At 44.7% G+C, this 12,094-nt stretch overlaps 1 protein-coding gene across 3 annotated transcripts in view; it reads right to left on the bottom strand.

Annotated features, from left to right (window-relative positions):
* PANX1 (pannexin 1) overlaps nucleotides 1–12,094 on the bottom strand; it is a 41,131-nt gene that overhangs the window by 15,739 nt on the left and 13,298 nt on the right. The window contains exons 1-2 of one of the 3 annotated variants that reach the window (XM_068555052.1): nucleotides 11,667–11,798; nucleotides 649–788 (exon numbers count right to left, since the gene is read on the bottom strand). The exons of 1 other annotated variant lie outside the window; for it this stretch is intronic. In XM_068555052.1, coding sequence (XP_068411153.1) covers nucleotides 649–788; nucleotides 11,667–11,700 — 174 coding nt within the window. In that variant the 5' untranslated portion in view covers nucleotides 11,701–11,798. Of the gene's footprint in view, nucleotides 1–648; nucleotides 789–11,666; nucleotides 11,799–12,094 lie in introns of those variants that run through there. One more of the 3 variants, XM_068555051.1, reaches the window with a different exon arrangement.

A 12,094-nucleotide genomic window follows, 5' to 3' on the forward strand; every position in this document is an offset into this window, starting at 1 on the left:
TGCCTCCACACTCCCCCGACCACGGAGCTCCTGACCTGCTCCTCTTCTCTGCAGGACACTGGTGTCTCCCAGGTAGCATCTCCCCTTCCTTGCAGCATGTGGACCCATCAGAAAGCAAAAGCATGTATTCCAAAAGCTGTGCTGCAACCAATACCCCCAGACGGAGTCATCCCTGGGCTTCTCGATGCTGCAGTAACACATGCGCTGGAAGCTACTGACCTCTACGTTGGTCCTTACTTTTTCCAAGAGACCCTGTGTGTGGTGGAATAGGAGCTGGCCGAAGCTCTGAGTCCCAGCTCTGCTGTTCTCTCACAAAGCTCATGAGGCATAAAAAATGTACTGAGAGCCTCGTATGGTTCAGACACCGCTGGGCATCAAGGGTAGAAAGGCCACCGAGACACATGAGGTGCCGGCCACTATGGAGCTAAAATCAAGGAGCACCTCAGTTTCCCATCTGCTCAAGGAAGGTGCTGGACCAAGTAATCTCTGAGGTTCCTTCTGATTTTAATGTGCTACAGTTTTACGATCTGAGTTACAGCCCTGGTTGGCCACACGCATCCATGTGGCTTTGGACTGGTGCAGCCTCTCTGGGCCTCAGTTCCCACGTCTATAAAGCAAACAGGTGATTTTTGCAATGTCCCCAGTTACCTTATGCAGACACAATGGAAGGTTTCCAGAGTCACCCTGCAAGGAGTCCTTCTGCTGGACGGCTGCCCAACAATAAGAGTCCACGAAGGAGGCCTGACGCCACGAGAAAGAACTGGGGGAGAAGCAGCTTATTTGGGTACCTAAGAAACAAGAACAGATTGTTCCAAGTAAATGAAAGTGCAGGTGTCTGGACCCTTCCTGCCCCACCCATAATCCCTCCCTCCCTACCTCAGACTTTCAGGTGTTTGCTAAGTCACCAAACACCACTACAGGAGCGAGGCCAGCACCAAAACCAAACCCCCAAATCTGCAGTAAAGCTGAATATTTGCGAGCTTTCTGGCCAACACTGGTCATGACAGCAGCTTGGGCTCAGGTGGGGAAAAACTCTTGAAAGAAGTGAAACCATCATAAAGGAAAAGTGAGCAGGAAAGGAACCAGAGCCAAACACGGGCAAAGGAAACACGCTGAGTTGGTTTAATTTGGGGTGAGGATTGAGAGGAAGGAGAGGGTTATAGGGTGGGGAGTAGGGAGAGAGGAGGAGAGTCAATACAGAACATTGAACCAGAAAAGGAGTCCTTTTTAGAGCCAAGAAACAAAGAACATTCAGCCTGAGGAAGAGAAGGCTGATGGAACATTTGGTAATACATCACTGGATGGCAAATCGACCGTTTTCCAACTCCTCTAAGAAAAAAGAAGGCACAGGCCAAAACTGCAGCCCAAGTGGTTTCCATTCAGAAGGCAGATGCTCCAAACTGCAGACCTGCAGGCAGGGAGATGGGCGCGGGATGGGAAACCAGGAGAGCTGGGTCCCACTCGAGGCTCTGCCGTTAACTTGCTCTTCTGGGAAGGGGCTCTGGACCTCGGTTTTCTCCTCTGCAAACTGAGAACTACATCGCTCCACAAATGCTACCGTTACTACCTGGAAGATTCTTCATGCTCCTGAGCGTCTCCTGACTCACACGGGCCACCATGGAAAACAGGCCAGTAGGACTTTCGGGGTGCAGGGCTGAAGCTGTGTCTCCCCTCCTTGCCAGCAGGCAGAGGGCCTGGTGCTGAACCTCTCCTGGCAGCCCTGAGCCCAGCCCCACTCCCCTGCCCCATCAAGCAGGTACAGGAACATGTGTCCCTTCCAGGCACAGGGACCAGCTGCTGGGGGACAGCTGACACGCTCTCTTCCACAGCCTGTACAGTGGGAGAGTGCCAAGTGCCTGGGCTCTGATGTTAGCTGTATCTAAACCTAACTCTGACCCTCACAACCGGGTGACCTCAGGTCACTTACTTACAAAGCCAGGGATCTCCAAATGGGGATGACATTAATGTCTAGATTCTGAGTAGTGTACCTGGTTCCCGACAGTTGCACACTGCACATCCTTCTGTACCAAGTGGCTAGCAGATTCTGTTACAGCTTTAAAGATGCGGGAGAGGGGTGCCCGCCATTCTCCCTCCCCACCCTGCAGAGAGGACAGGACAGTAGGAAGACACTGATCTGGACTTCCCGGGTCCCTTTATGAGGGACATAAAATGCCTCAAAGGGTCGCCCTCCTCTGTTGAGGGGTCGGCCTTTATACTTGTGACAGGAGAGGGTAGCGATGGTATGTTGTCCGGAGAGTAGATTCTTGTGGTGAAGGGGGTGCAACGGGCCAGGCTCTGAGTAGCCCCTCTTCTTCATCGGTGCCTTGATGCCCACAGACGTCAAGAAGGGACTTCTCAGATAGAGCCCTTGGAGATGACTGTGAAAAGTCACACACTTTCTGAAAGCATCCTCTAATAGGGTAACTTCTTGCCAACCAGGAATGGCTTAAATATGAGTTGGGGGCGGGAAAGACATTTTAAGGTCCCTTCCAACTCTTATCCCATTAAACTTGAGTTCTTACATTTTATAAAAAATAGAGCAGTCAGGATAGCACAGGACCCCCGGGGCTAGCTTCACTCTGCTCTTGCATCAGTTATTCCTTTGTCAAATGCTTCTAATGAGGTCCCAGACACCAAGGCTTACTGGGCATAAAACAGCAGATACTGTAAGAAGGACAGACAGGCCCCAGGTTACAGATGGATGCTTTCTGGCCAGTTGCTTGCTTAGCACCATCTGTCCAAACACATTCTCCTGAAAATGGACAATGCTGTTAGGATTTCATGGAAACCTGTGCGGCCTGTAAGTCCTCGTGCATGTAGCCAGCATCTAGTAACCTTCTCTCCATAGGAAAAGTGCTTCAAGTTGTCCTGGAACCTCAGGGGCCACCCCCAGGGCAGTGATGGAAACTGCTGGAGCATAAATAACTCAACTTCTTCACACCAAAGCTTTTGCAAACGAAGAAGAAAGGAAATTTAACAGAGTCTACAGACAGAGGTTGAGCACGCGTTGAGCTCCTAAGTAACTATTCTTCATCTGGAATGGTAGATCAGAAGAAAAGACAACCAATATTCACAGGACACCATGCCACCTTTAAATCATTACATTACCTCATTTAAACCTCACAACCAAATCGAGGGAGGGGAATAGACAGATAGATAGGTCTCAACTTCATTTTACCCTGGAGGAAACAGAAGCTCACAGTAATTCAGCAATCCCTCACCCAAGGAAGTCAATGGTAGCATCAGAATTTGAATCTGTATCTAACTCTCAGTCTCTTAAAATGCCCCTCTCTGGACCAGTCACTCCAACAAGGCCGAGCTGGAGGAGGTCCCGGGAGCTGGGGCTCTGGTGGAGTGGGGCGGTTTGAACACTTGGTTACTCCAACTAACCAGCATGGGCAGAGCTTCCTAGCAAGGGTCAAGGTCAAATCTGAGAAAAGGAGCAGATCAAGCCCTGGGTATTGGATATTCCCAGGCCAGAAACGGGAAACAAAGGAAGTCAAGAGCCAGGCAGGGGCAGGAGCCAAATTGGGAGCAAAGGGCGGGAGTAAAGGGAGGGACCTGCAGGAGGTCCAAGCAGGAGGGTGCAGGGACCTGCCCGAGCTGGGCTGTGCAGCCCTACACCTTCACCCAGGGCCGGACAGCCTAGCCTGGCCTAAAAGCACCCATGTCAGGAGGCTCAGCTGCAGCCATGGGGCTAGGATGCTCGGGACCTGGACCACCGTGATTCATCTCCAAATGTTAACTCCACATCTTTTATCTCATTTACTCTTCAAAATGATATTGGGGGTTGATGATTTCGTAACGGATAAAAATGTCAAAATCACTATGTTGTGCACCAGGAACTAACACAGTGTTGTAGGTCAGTTATACTTCACAAACAAACACACTCATAGAAAAAAGAGATCAGATTTGTGGTTACCAGAGGTGGAAGATGGGGGGCGGGGGAACTGGATGAAGGCAGTCAGATGTACAAACTTCCAGTTATAAGGTAAATAAGTGTTAGGGATGTAACGTGCAACATGACACATATAATGAACACTGCTGTACGTTCTATATGAAAGTGGTTAAGAGAGCAAATCCTAAGAGTTCTCATCACAAAGAAAAATTGTTTTGCCTTTTATTTCGTATCTATATGAGACAATGGGTGTTCACTAAACTTACTGTGGTCATCATTTCAGGATGCGTGTAAGTCAAATCATTACCCTGTACACCTTAAACTTATACAGTGCTGTCTGTCAATGATACCTCAATAAAACTGGAAGAAAAAAATCAATACTATTGGGAGGTAAACAGGTGTTTTATGTATTTTCCTAGTAGTCTTCCAGTAAGGAGAGCTTCCGGTCTCCCTCCTCCACCTTTTTAAACTCTTGCCAGATCATCCACCCTCAAGCTCAGTTCTGATCTTGACACTCCCTTGGCTCAACATTTTTTCATTGGTTCCCTGCCACCCAGAAGACAAATCCAAACTGATGCTGCAATCCAACCCAATTATTGCTGTGGCTTGCACAGGCCCCATTTGCTCCTCAATCTGTGCCTTTCCTCACATCAATCCCTCTGCCCGGGGGGGCCCTCTCTCCAATACCTGTTAAAGTCAATGCCCCTCCACGTCCACCTCCATGGCCCATCCTTCAAAGCCCAGCTCAGATATCACCCTCTGCATGAAACTGTCCCCACTCAACTCCCAGAGCCCTTTAAAGCCATCAGAGACAGATAATCACCTTCAACCATGTGGTACAGACATGCACGTCTTATCTCCTCTAGTAATATCTCAACTCTTGGCTAGCAGAGTGAACATACACACACACACACACACACACACACACTCTCTCTCTCTCTCTCTTTCCCTCCCTCCATCCCTCCTTCCCTCCCTCTCAACTTCATAGAGCACCCTGTATCAAATAAATAACACCTGTCTGGGTGCTTTAAACGTTCCCAAGTACTATGATAAATAGTATCTCAACTAACAGTCAAGTCTCCCTGTCAGATATCACTATCCCAGCTGAGGAAACAGAGTCCGTAATCCACAGTGATCCTCTAGCCTGGGTCCCATGCCCTTTCCACTCCGCTCTGCCGCGTGTTGGCTGAATGAGGGCACTCTGATTTCTAGGGAGTAGCTTTAAGTGAGATCTGCACCGCCTTTCACAACTGTACAGAAACCGAGAAATAAGTTTTGGCTTTACACCAAGAACAATACCACCACTTCTGTCCAGCTGAGAGTGCAGACAGAGCTGTGGGCTTTCCATATGTGTCTGGCCGGATAGAACGAAAGATCATGGGCAGGAAACGTGTGCTCCGGGGGCTCCGTGGCAGCAGCTGCAACATCTGCTAACAAGTGACCCACGTCACAGACATCCCTCCACCCAGCCTCCGGGCCCCGGTCTGGAGCCTAGGGTGCGGGTCACCCCTTCTCCCTAAGTGTCAGCCCAGCTAAAACCTGTTCCTGTACCACAGACGCAGCTGGTGGAAAACCAGAGGGTAACACAGCCTGAGAGGAGACAGGACGGGAGCCAGGGAGGTGGGCCAGCCCAGCAGCTTCTCCGTGGCACCAACACTAGCTAGTGCAAGGCTAGTGCAAGGCTCTCTGTTCCTGGTCCACCCCATCCGGAGGGGCTTTGGCCTCGTTTTGCTGTCCCTCTTTTTTTGATAAGCTTTCTTTTCATTCTTCTCACTCAGTTATAATAATTTAGTTATTATTATCACTCAGTTGGTTAGGAGGGCCCACATCTGAAGGGCTGTGAGTTCTGAGCAAGCCCCCAACATCTTCCGACAAACATGCACCCGCCCTCCCCGGGTGCTGTGTGGGAGTAAGTTATCTGCGTTGCTTCTGCATTTAAATGCTACATGCAACTGTGAGGGTAGCGCAGCAATCAGGCTTCCTGAGAAGTTAATGCAACTCACCAAAATCGCAACTTTAACAAAACACCAATAGAAAGATCTAGTTAACTGCTTGGGAGGACATTAGAGGAATTTTCAAACGGAAGAGATTCTAACCTGGTAACCAGCACAGTGAAGAGAGTGAAGGGGCAGCAGAAGCAAGAAAAGGAAACCACCCCCTTGCTGTGTACACTGACCCCATTTTAAAAATGAGGAAAGTGAGGATCTCGTGACTAGTGGGTTATAGTGATGGGGTATCAACCCAGGTTTCCATCTTTACCTTCCAAACACGAGAAAGAGGAGGCAAGAAGCACAGGTTATTGAAGAAAGCTGGGTCAGAGAAGGTCAAAAGAGAAGGAGGGAGACAGGAAAGTTTCTTTGAACAAAACAGTAAGTCCTGGGTTTGCTGTTTCTGGGAGGCAGAAAGGGAACACAGCAGTCATTACTAGCGATAGAATATTTTAAAAGTTTGCAAAATGTTTTTATCTTGCAAAACAAAAACTCAGTTCTATTTCACTTTAATGTAAACGATACACATACACACACCATTCACACATATATATACACATACCCAGGGGATCCAGGTAGGTCATAATACAACCTATGAAGCACTGAATTTGAAAGTTCTTGCTATATTTTAAGGTTGTCAGAAAAACTGAAAACAACTGCATTATAAACTCTCAAGTTCAATGGGAATAATCACATAGAAAGGGACCCTGATTGTGTGATAGAGAAAGAGATGGGTAGTGGTCAGTGCTTAAAAATAAACATGAAATAGTAACAAGAACTCATCAGGATGAAACAGGCCTGAATCTGTATCAAGCACCTTCGACACCAACATAAGACCAAATGAAGTCTGTCCCAAAGGATCCCTTCTTGCCAAATACTCAGAGATCCCAACCCTGATAAAATAGAGTAAAATTCCAAGAATCTCAGGACTACTTCTCTCTCTAAAAAAGAAACAAATTCCTCCCCTTTCACCTCTCCAGGTGACTTCAAACCATCCTCTAGCTTCAAACACAAGCAAATAAATAAAGTCCCAAATGGTCCATTCTTGCCTTCACTTTTGCTTTGCGGGAACTGACCCCACGGCACAGGTGTTTTAAACCAGTGTGAAAATATATAAGTACTCTCTGTAGCCCAAACTGAAAAAACTGAATCGGAATGATAGTTTTCTTTTCCTTTAAACCAAGTTGATTCACCAGTTCTCTTTTTTCCCACAGCTAAGCCTGGCTTTTAAAGACAACCCAACCAGAGCTAATATCTGCTCCTTGATAAGATGGGCATAATCTAGTGTTATCTTCTAAATGAGTCCCAAGAAGTCCCCAGATACTTCACTACCCATCCCAAGCAATAAACTGTTTGGCATTTCTGCATTAATAGTTTTCTGCTTCTGGGTCTACCAAATTAGACAAAGGCCCATCAGTGCACATTGCTCTCACGTATGGAGGGGAATAACAGCCCGGACCACATGGTCCAGGATTTGTGACTACAGGGCAGACAGCCAGGGGAACATACAGTCAAGGTGGCGAGCCTCCGATGGAAACTGCAGGGCTCCTTTAATTCAGTCAAGAATGATGGCATAAACAATATAATATTATACAGCCTGCTAAGTGCAAGAGCGGAAGTCAAAAGGGAGCCAGACAGAGACCGCAGCTTGAAGGAACCATGAGGCCAGCACTATACCCAGAAGAACAGACTAGACAACTCAGCAGCGGTTTGAAGTGTCGCTTTCCTGAGGTGGAGAATCCAGTCCCTTAGTACATCCAGAAAGTCTAGACCACACAAAAGAAGAACTTGTATTAATCCAATGTAAAACCTGACAACTGTCCAGTGAATAAAGTTTCAATGACCTGGGTACCAGGGAAAAAAGATATGCGAACTTAATGTTCTAGTAAAGATGCAAAAAAAGTACTCAATGTATTTAAATATTATTTTTTTAAAATTTTGATCATCTGAGATTAACTAGTTCAAACATACAGAAAATTACAGAAAATAATATGACAGATACCTAGGGGTTTAAAACAATATTGACATTTTGCTTTGTTTACCTCATCTCTTTTTTAAAATTAAACATTTTATTTTGAATTTTTTTCAGACCTATAGAAAAGTTACAAGAATATTACAACGATATTCAGCTATAAAAGAGAAGGAAATCCTGTAATTTGTGTCAATACGGATGGACCTTGAGGGCATTATGTTTAGTGAAATAAATTAGACAGAGAAAGACAAATAGTTCTGATCTTATTTATATGTTTTATCTAATAGAACTGAATTCACTGAGACAGAAAACAGATTGGTAGTTGACAGAGGTCGGGCATGGTGGGGTGAGGGAAATGGGTAAAGGTGGTCAAAAGGTAAAAACTTCCAGTTATAAGATAAATAAGTTCTGGGATGTAACGTCAGCACAGAGCCTATAGTTAACCAAACCGTATGGTATATTTGAAAGCTAAGCAAGTAAATCTTTAAAGTTCTCATCATAAGAAAAAAAATTATAACTATTTGAGGAGATGATATTAATGAAATTTACTGCGGTGATCACTTCACAATATATACATATATCAATTCATTATGTTGCACACCTTAAACTTACACATTATGTGTCAATTACAGCTCAATAAAACTGGAAAAAATAAATAAAATTTGTAAACGTATAAAATACAGTATCACCATAAAAAATAATATTACAATGAAATACCACATTGTCAACATTCTGCCACACATTCTCCTTTTATATACATGTATGTATAATATATACCTTTTTTCTGAACCACTTGCAGAGATTATGACCCTTTCCTCTCAAAGTGTGTATCTTCTAAAATAAGATATTCTCTTACATAACCCAGTTCAATTACCAAATTAAAAAACAACAACAAAAAAACGAAAACACTACTGCTATCTATGTTCAGATTTCCCGAACTATCCTTTACGGCAATTTTATTTTTCCTCTACTCAGGATCCAATCCCGCACCACACACAGTGCATTCAGATGTCACATCTCTCTAGTCGCTTTATCCTGGGAGGGTTCCACAGCCCTTCTCTGTCATTCAAGACCCTACCGTGTGAAGAGCATTGGCCCTCTGTTTTGTGCGACACCCCTTCATTTGTGTTTCTTCATTGTTTCTCCATGCTCTGATCTAGGTTCTGCATTATTGGCAGAGATCCCAATAAGGGAAGGGTTGTTGGTCATCCACAGGACACCCCTGGCGGCGCCTGACAACAGTTTCCCCCATGACAGGTAATGTCACCTATGATGGTCACTTGGTTAAGGTGCCTTCTGCCAGGGCTCTGCTGTTAAAAGTGTCTTTTTCCCTTGAGAAATAAGTGGTCTATGGGATACGACCCTCCTAGACTGTAAGCATTCTGTTCCCCAACAAGCTTTCACCCAGTGGTGAATCAAATACTTCAACTGTGGTTGCAAAATGAAGATTTTCCAACTTTATTCTTCCCTCTACATTTATTAGCTGGCATTTTACTATAAAAAGGAACTTCACCTTCCCCACATTTTTTTCTTTTTTAGCATAAACATGGACTCATGTAGTCTTTTGTTTTTCAATATTTTATAATCCGTTACTTTTATTTATTTTGACGCTTAAATTGTTTCAAACAAGCTCCTGTACCTAACATGCTCCCCTTGGTTTTGAGCACTTCCATACTTCCTCACACAAAATGTTCTGGGCTTATCTTGTACCTTCCCTGCCCCAGCCCTACAATTGGCCATTTCTCCAACGAGCCTTCGGTTCCTTTAGTCGGTAATAAAAAAAAATTTTTTTTAATAAATGTATTTATTTATTTATTTAATTTTTGACTGCATTGGGTCCTCGTTGTTGCGCGCGGGCTTTCTCTAGTTGTGGCGAGCAGGGGCTACTCTTCATTGCAGTGCGCAGGCTTCTCATTGCGGTGGCTTCTCTTGTTGCGGAGCACGGGCTCTAGGCTCGCCGGCTTCAGTCGTTGCAGCACGCAGGCTCAGTAGTTGTGGTGCATGGGTTTAGTTGCTCCGCAGCATGTGGGATCTTCCCGGACCAGGGCTCGAACCGTGTCCCGTGTCCCCTGCGTTGGCAGGCGGATTCTTAACCACTGCGCCACCAGGGAAGTCCCGGTAATAAAATTTTAAAACAAAGATTTGTATGCTAGCTGTGCTCACTGCTACTGAGATGTCATTGCTCCCAGGCCCTTTCAACAGACACAGATAGGAAATCGATTTGTGTGTGTCTGTGTGTGTGTGTGAGTCTATGATGAGACTTCTAATTCCAATCCAACACCACTGGGATCTTTCTTGTCTTCCCTTATTCCATGTTTGTATCTTTCTTTCATTTAGAACCTTAGCTCCTAAATACATCAACATAGTTACACATTGGCTCAATCCTAAAAATTCACACAAAATAATTTCAGAACTTTTAGGGACTTCCTTGGTGGCACAGTCGTTAGGAATCCACCTGCCAATGCAGGGGACACAGGTTCGATCTCTGGTCCGGGAAGATCCCACATGCTGCAGAGCAACTAAGCCCGTGCACCACGACTACTGAGCCCGCGCGCCACAACTACTGAAGCCCACACGCTCTGGGGCCCACGTGCTGCAACTACTGAAGCCCACGCACCTAGAGCCTGTGCTCCGCGACAAGAGAAGCTACCGCAACGAGAAGCCTGTGCACCACAACGAAGAGTAGCACCCCCCGCTGTAACTAGAGAAAGCCCGCACGCAGCAACGAACACCCAATGCAGCCAAAAAATAAATAAATAATAATAATAATTTCAGAATTTTTTAAGCAAAGACATCTTCTGGTATTTATTTTAAAAGGTTCACTCTGGATGCTATGTCAAAAACTGGCCATTCAGGGTCAAGAACCTAAGTAGAGACCAGTCAGGAATCTATTGCAATAGTCCAAGTGTCATAAAAAAGAATGAAATAATGCCATTTGCAGCGACATGGATGGACCTAGAGATTGTCATACTGAGTGAAGTAAGTCAGAGAAAGACAAATATACCGCTTATATGTGGAATCTAAAAAAAATTATAAAACAGAAGTAGAGGCACAGATGTAGAAAACAAATTTATGGTTACCAAGGGGGAAGTGGGGGAAGGGATAAATTGGGAGATTGGGATTGACATATACACACTACTATATATCAAATAGATAACTAATAAGAACCTACTGTATAGTACAGGGAACTCTACTCAGTACTCTGTAATGACCTATACGGGAATAGAATCTAAAAAAGAGTGTATATGTGTATATGCATAGCTGATTCACTTTGCTGTATAGCAGAAACTAACACAACATTGTAAATCAACTATACTCTAATAAGAATTAATTTAAAAATAATAAAAATAAAAATAACGATAACACAAATTTAAAAAAAAATAGTCCAGGTGAGAGAGAGTATGAAGAAATAGTCACAGCACACGTCTGCCTGAAGTCTCTTCCACCACCTCTAGGTCCTAGCCTGGTCCAGGGCAAAGGCTTTGCTTCTGTGAAATGAAGATTAACACAAAAGGTAGATGAAAGGTAAAAAGGGAAATCAATACAAACATCTCTGCTATAATACAATTTGTGTATTTAAAAAAAAAAAGTAGTATTCTGCAAAATCACTAAAATAACAGAGCTATGGCAGTATATAGGATTGAGGCAGATCACTCAAAGTCTCTGCAGATTTTGTACCTAGAGCACTAATCAAACAGCAACAATCCTGATTAAAAACACAGTAGTGTGATGAAGGATGTGTAAGAAAGGCTGCTGAGTTATGCACCCAAGTAAAAAAGTGAAACACACAAAGACCAGACAGAACCACCTGATAGCACCTCCAAAACAGGGCATTTGACCATGTGCAGCCAAGAGGGAGAGCGTGGGGTTAATGGGCATCATATGCGCCATATTCCTCTGAAGCCTGCTTCATCCAGATCTTCTTCCTTGGTGGCACAAATCATTCACATGCTGGAAAAAAAGTATATGAACCAATGTGACTCACACATGATACTGGTATTCCCTATGTGCTAATCACATATAAGCTACTCTCCATCACAGAATCACCAAGAACAGATGTCATTTACTAAATACTACGATTAGATAGGAATTAGATGCTCTCACTCAATCGAATAAAAGAACCTGTGAACTAGTTATCATTTAGTGTCATTTGTCAGATGAGGAAACAGAGGCTCAGAGAGGTTAAGCAACTTCCAGAGGCAGACAGCTAATACTTGGTGTAGGTTCCATACAATC

Source organism: Eschrichtius robustus, chromosome 11 (assembly GCF_028021215.1).
Source record: "Eschrichtius robustus isolate mEscRob2 chromosome 11, mEscRob2.pri, whole genome shotgun sequence".
Lineage (NCBI taxonomy): Eukaryota > Metazoa > Chordata > Mammalia > Artiodactyla > Eschrichtiidae > Eschrichtius > Eschrichtius robustus.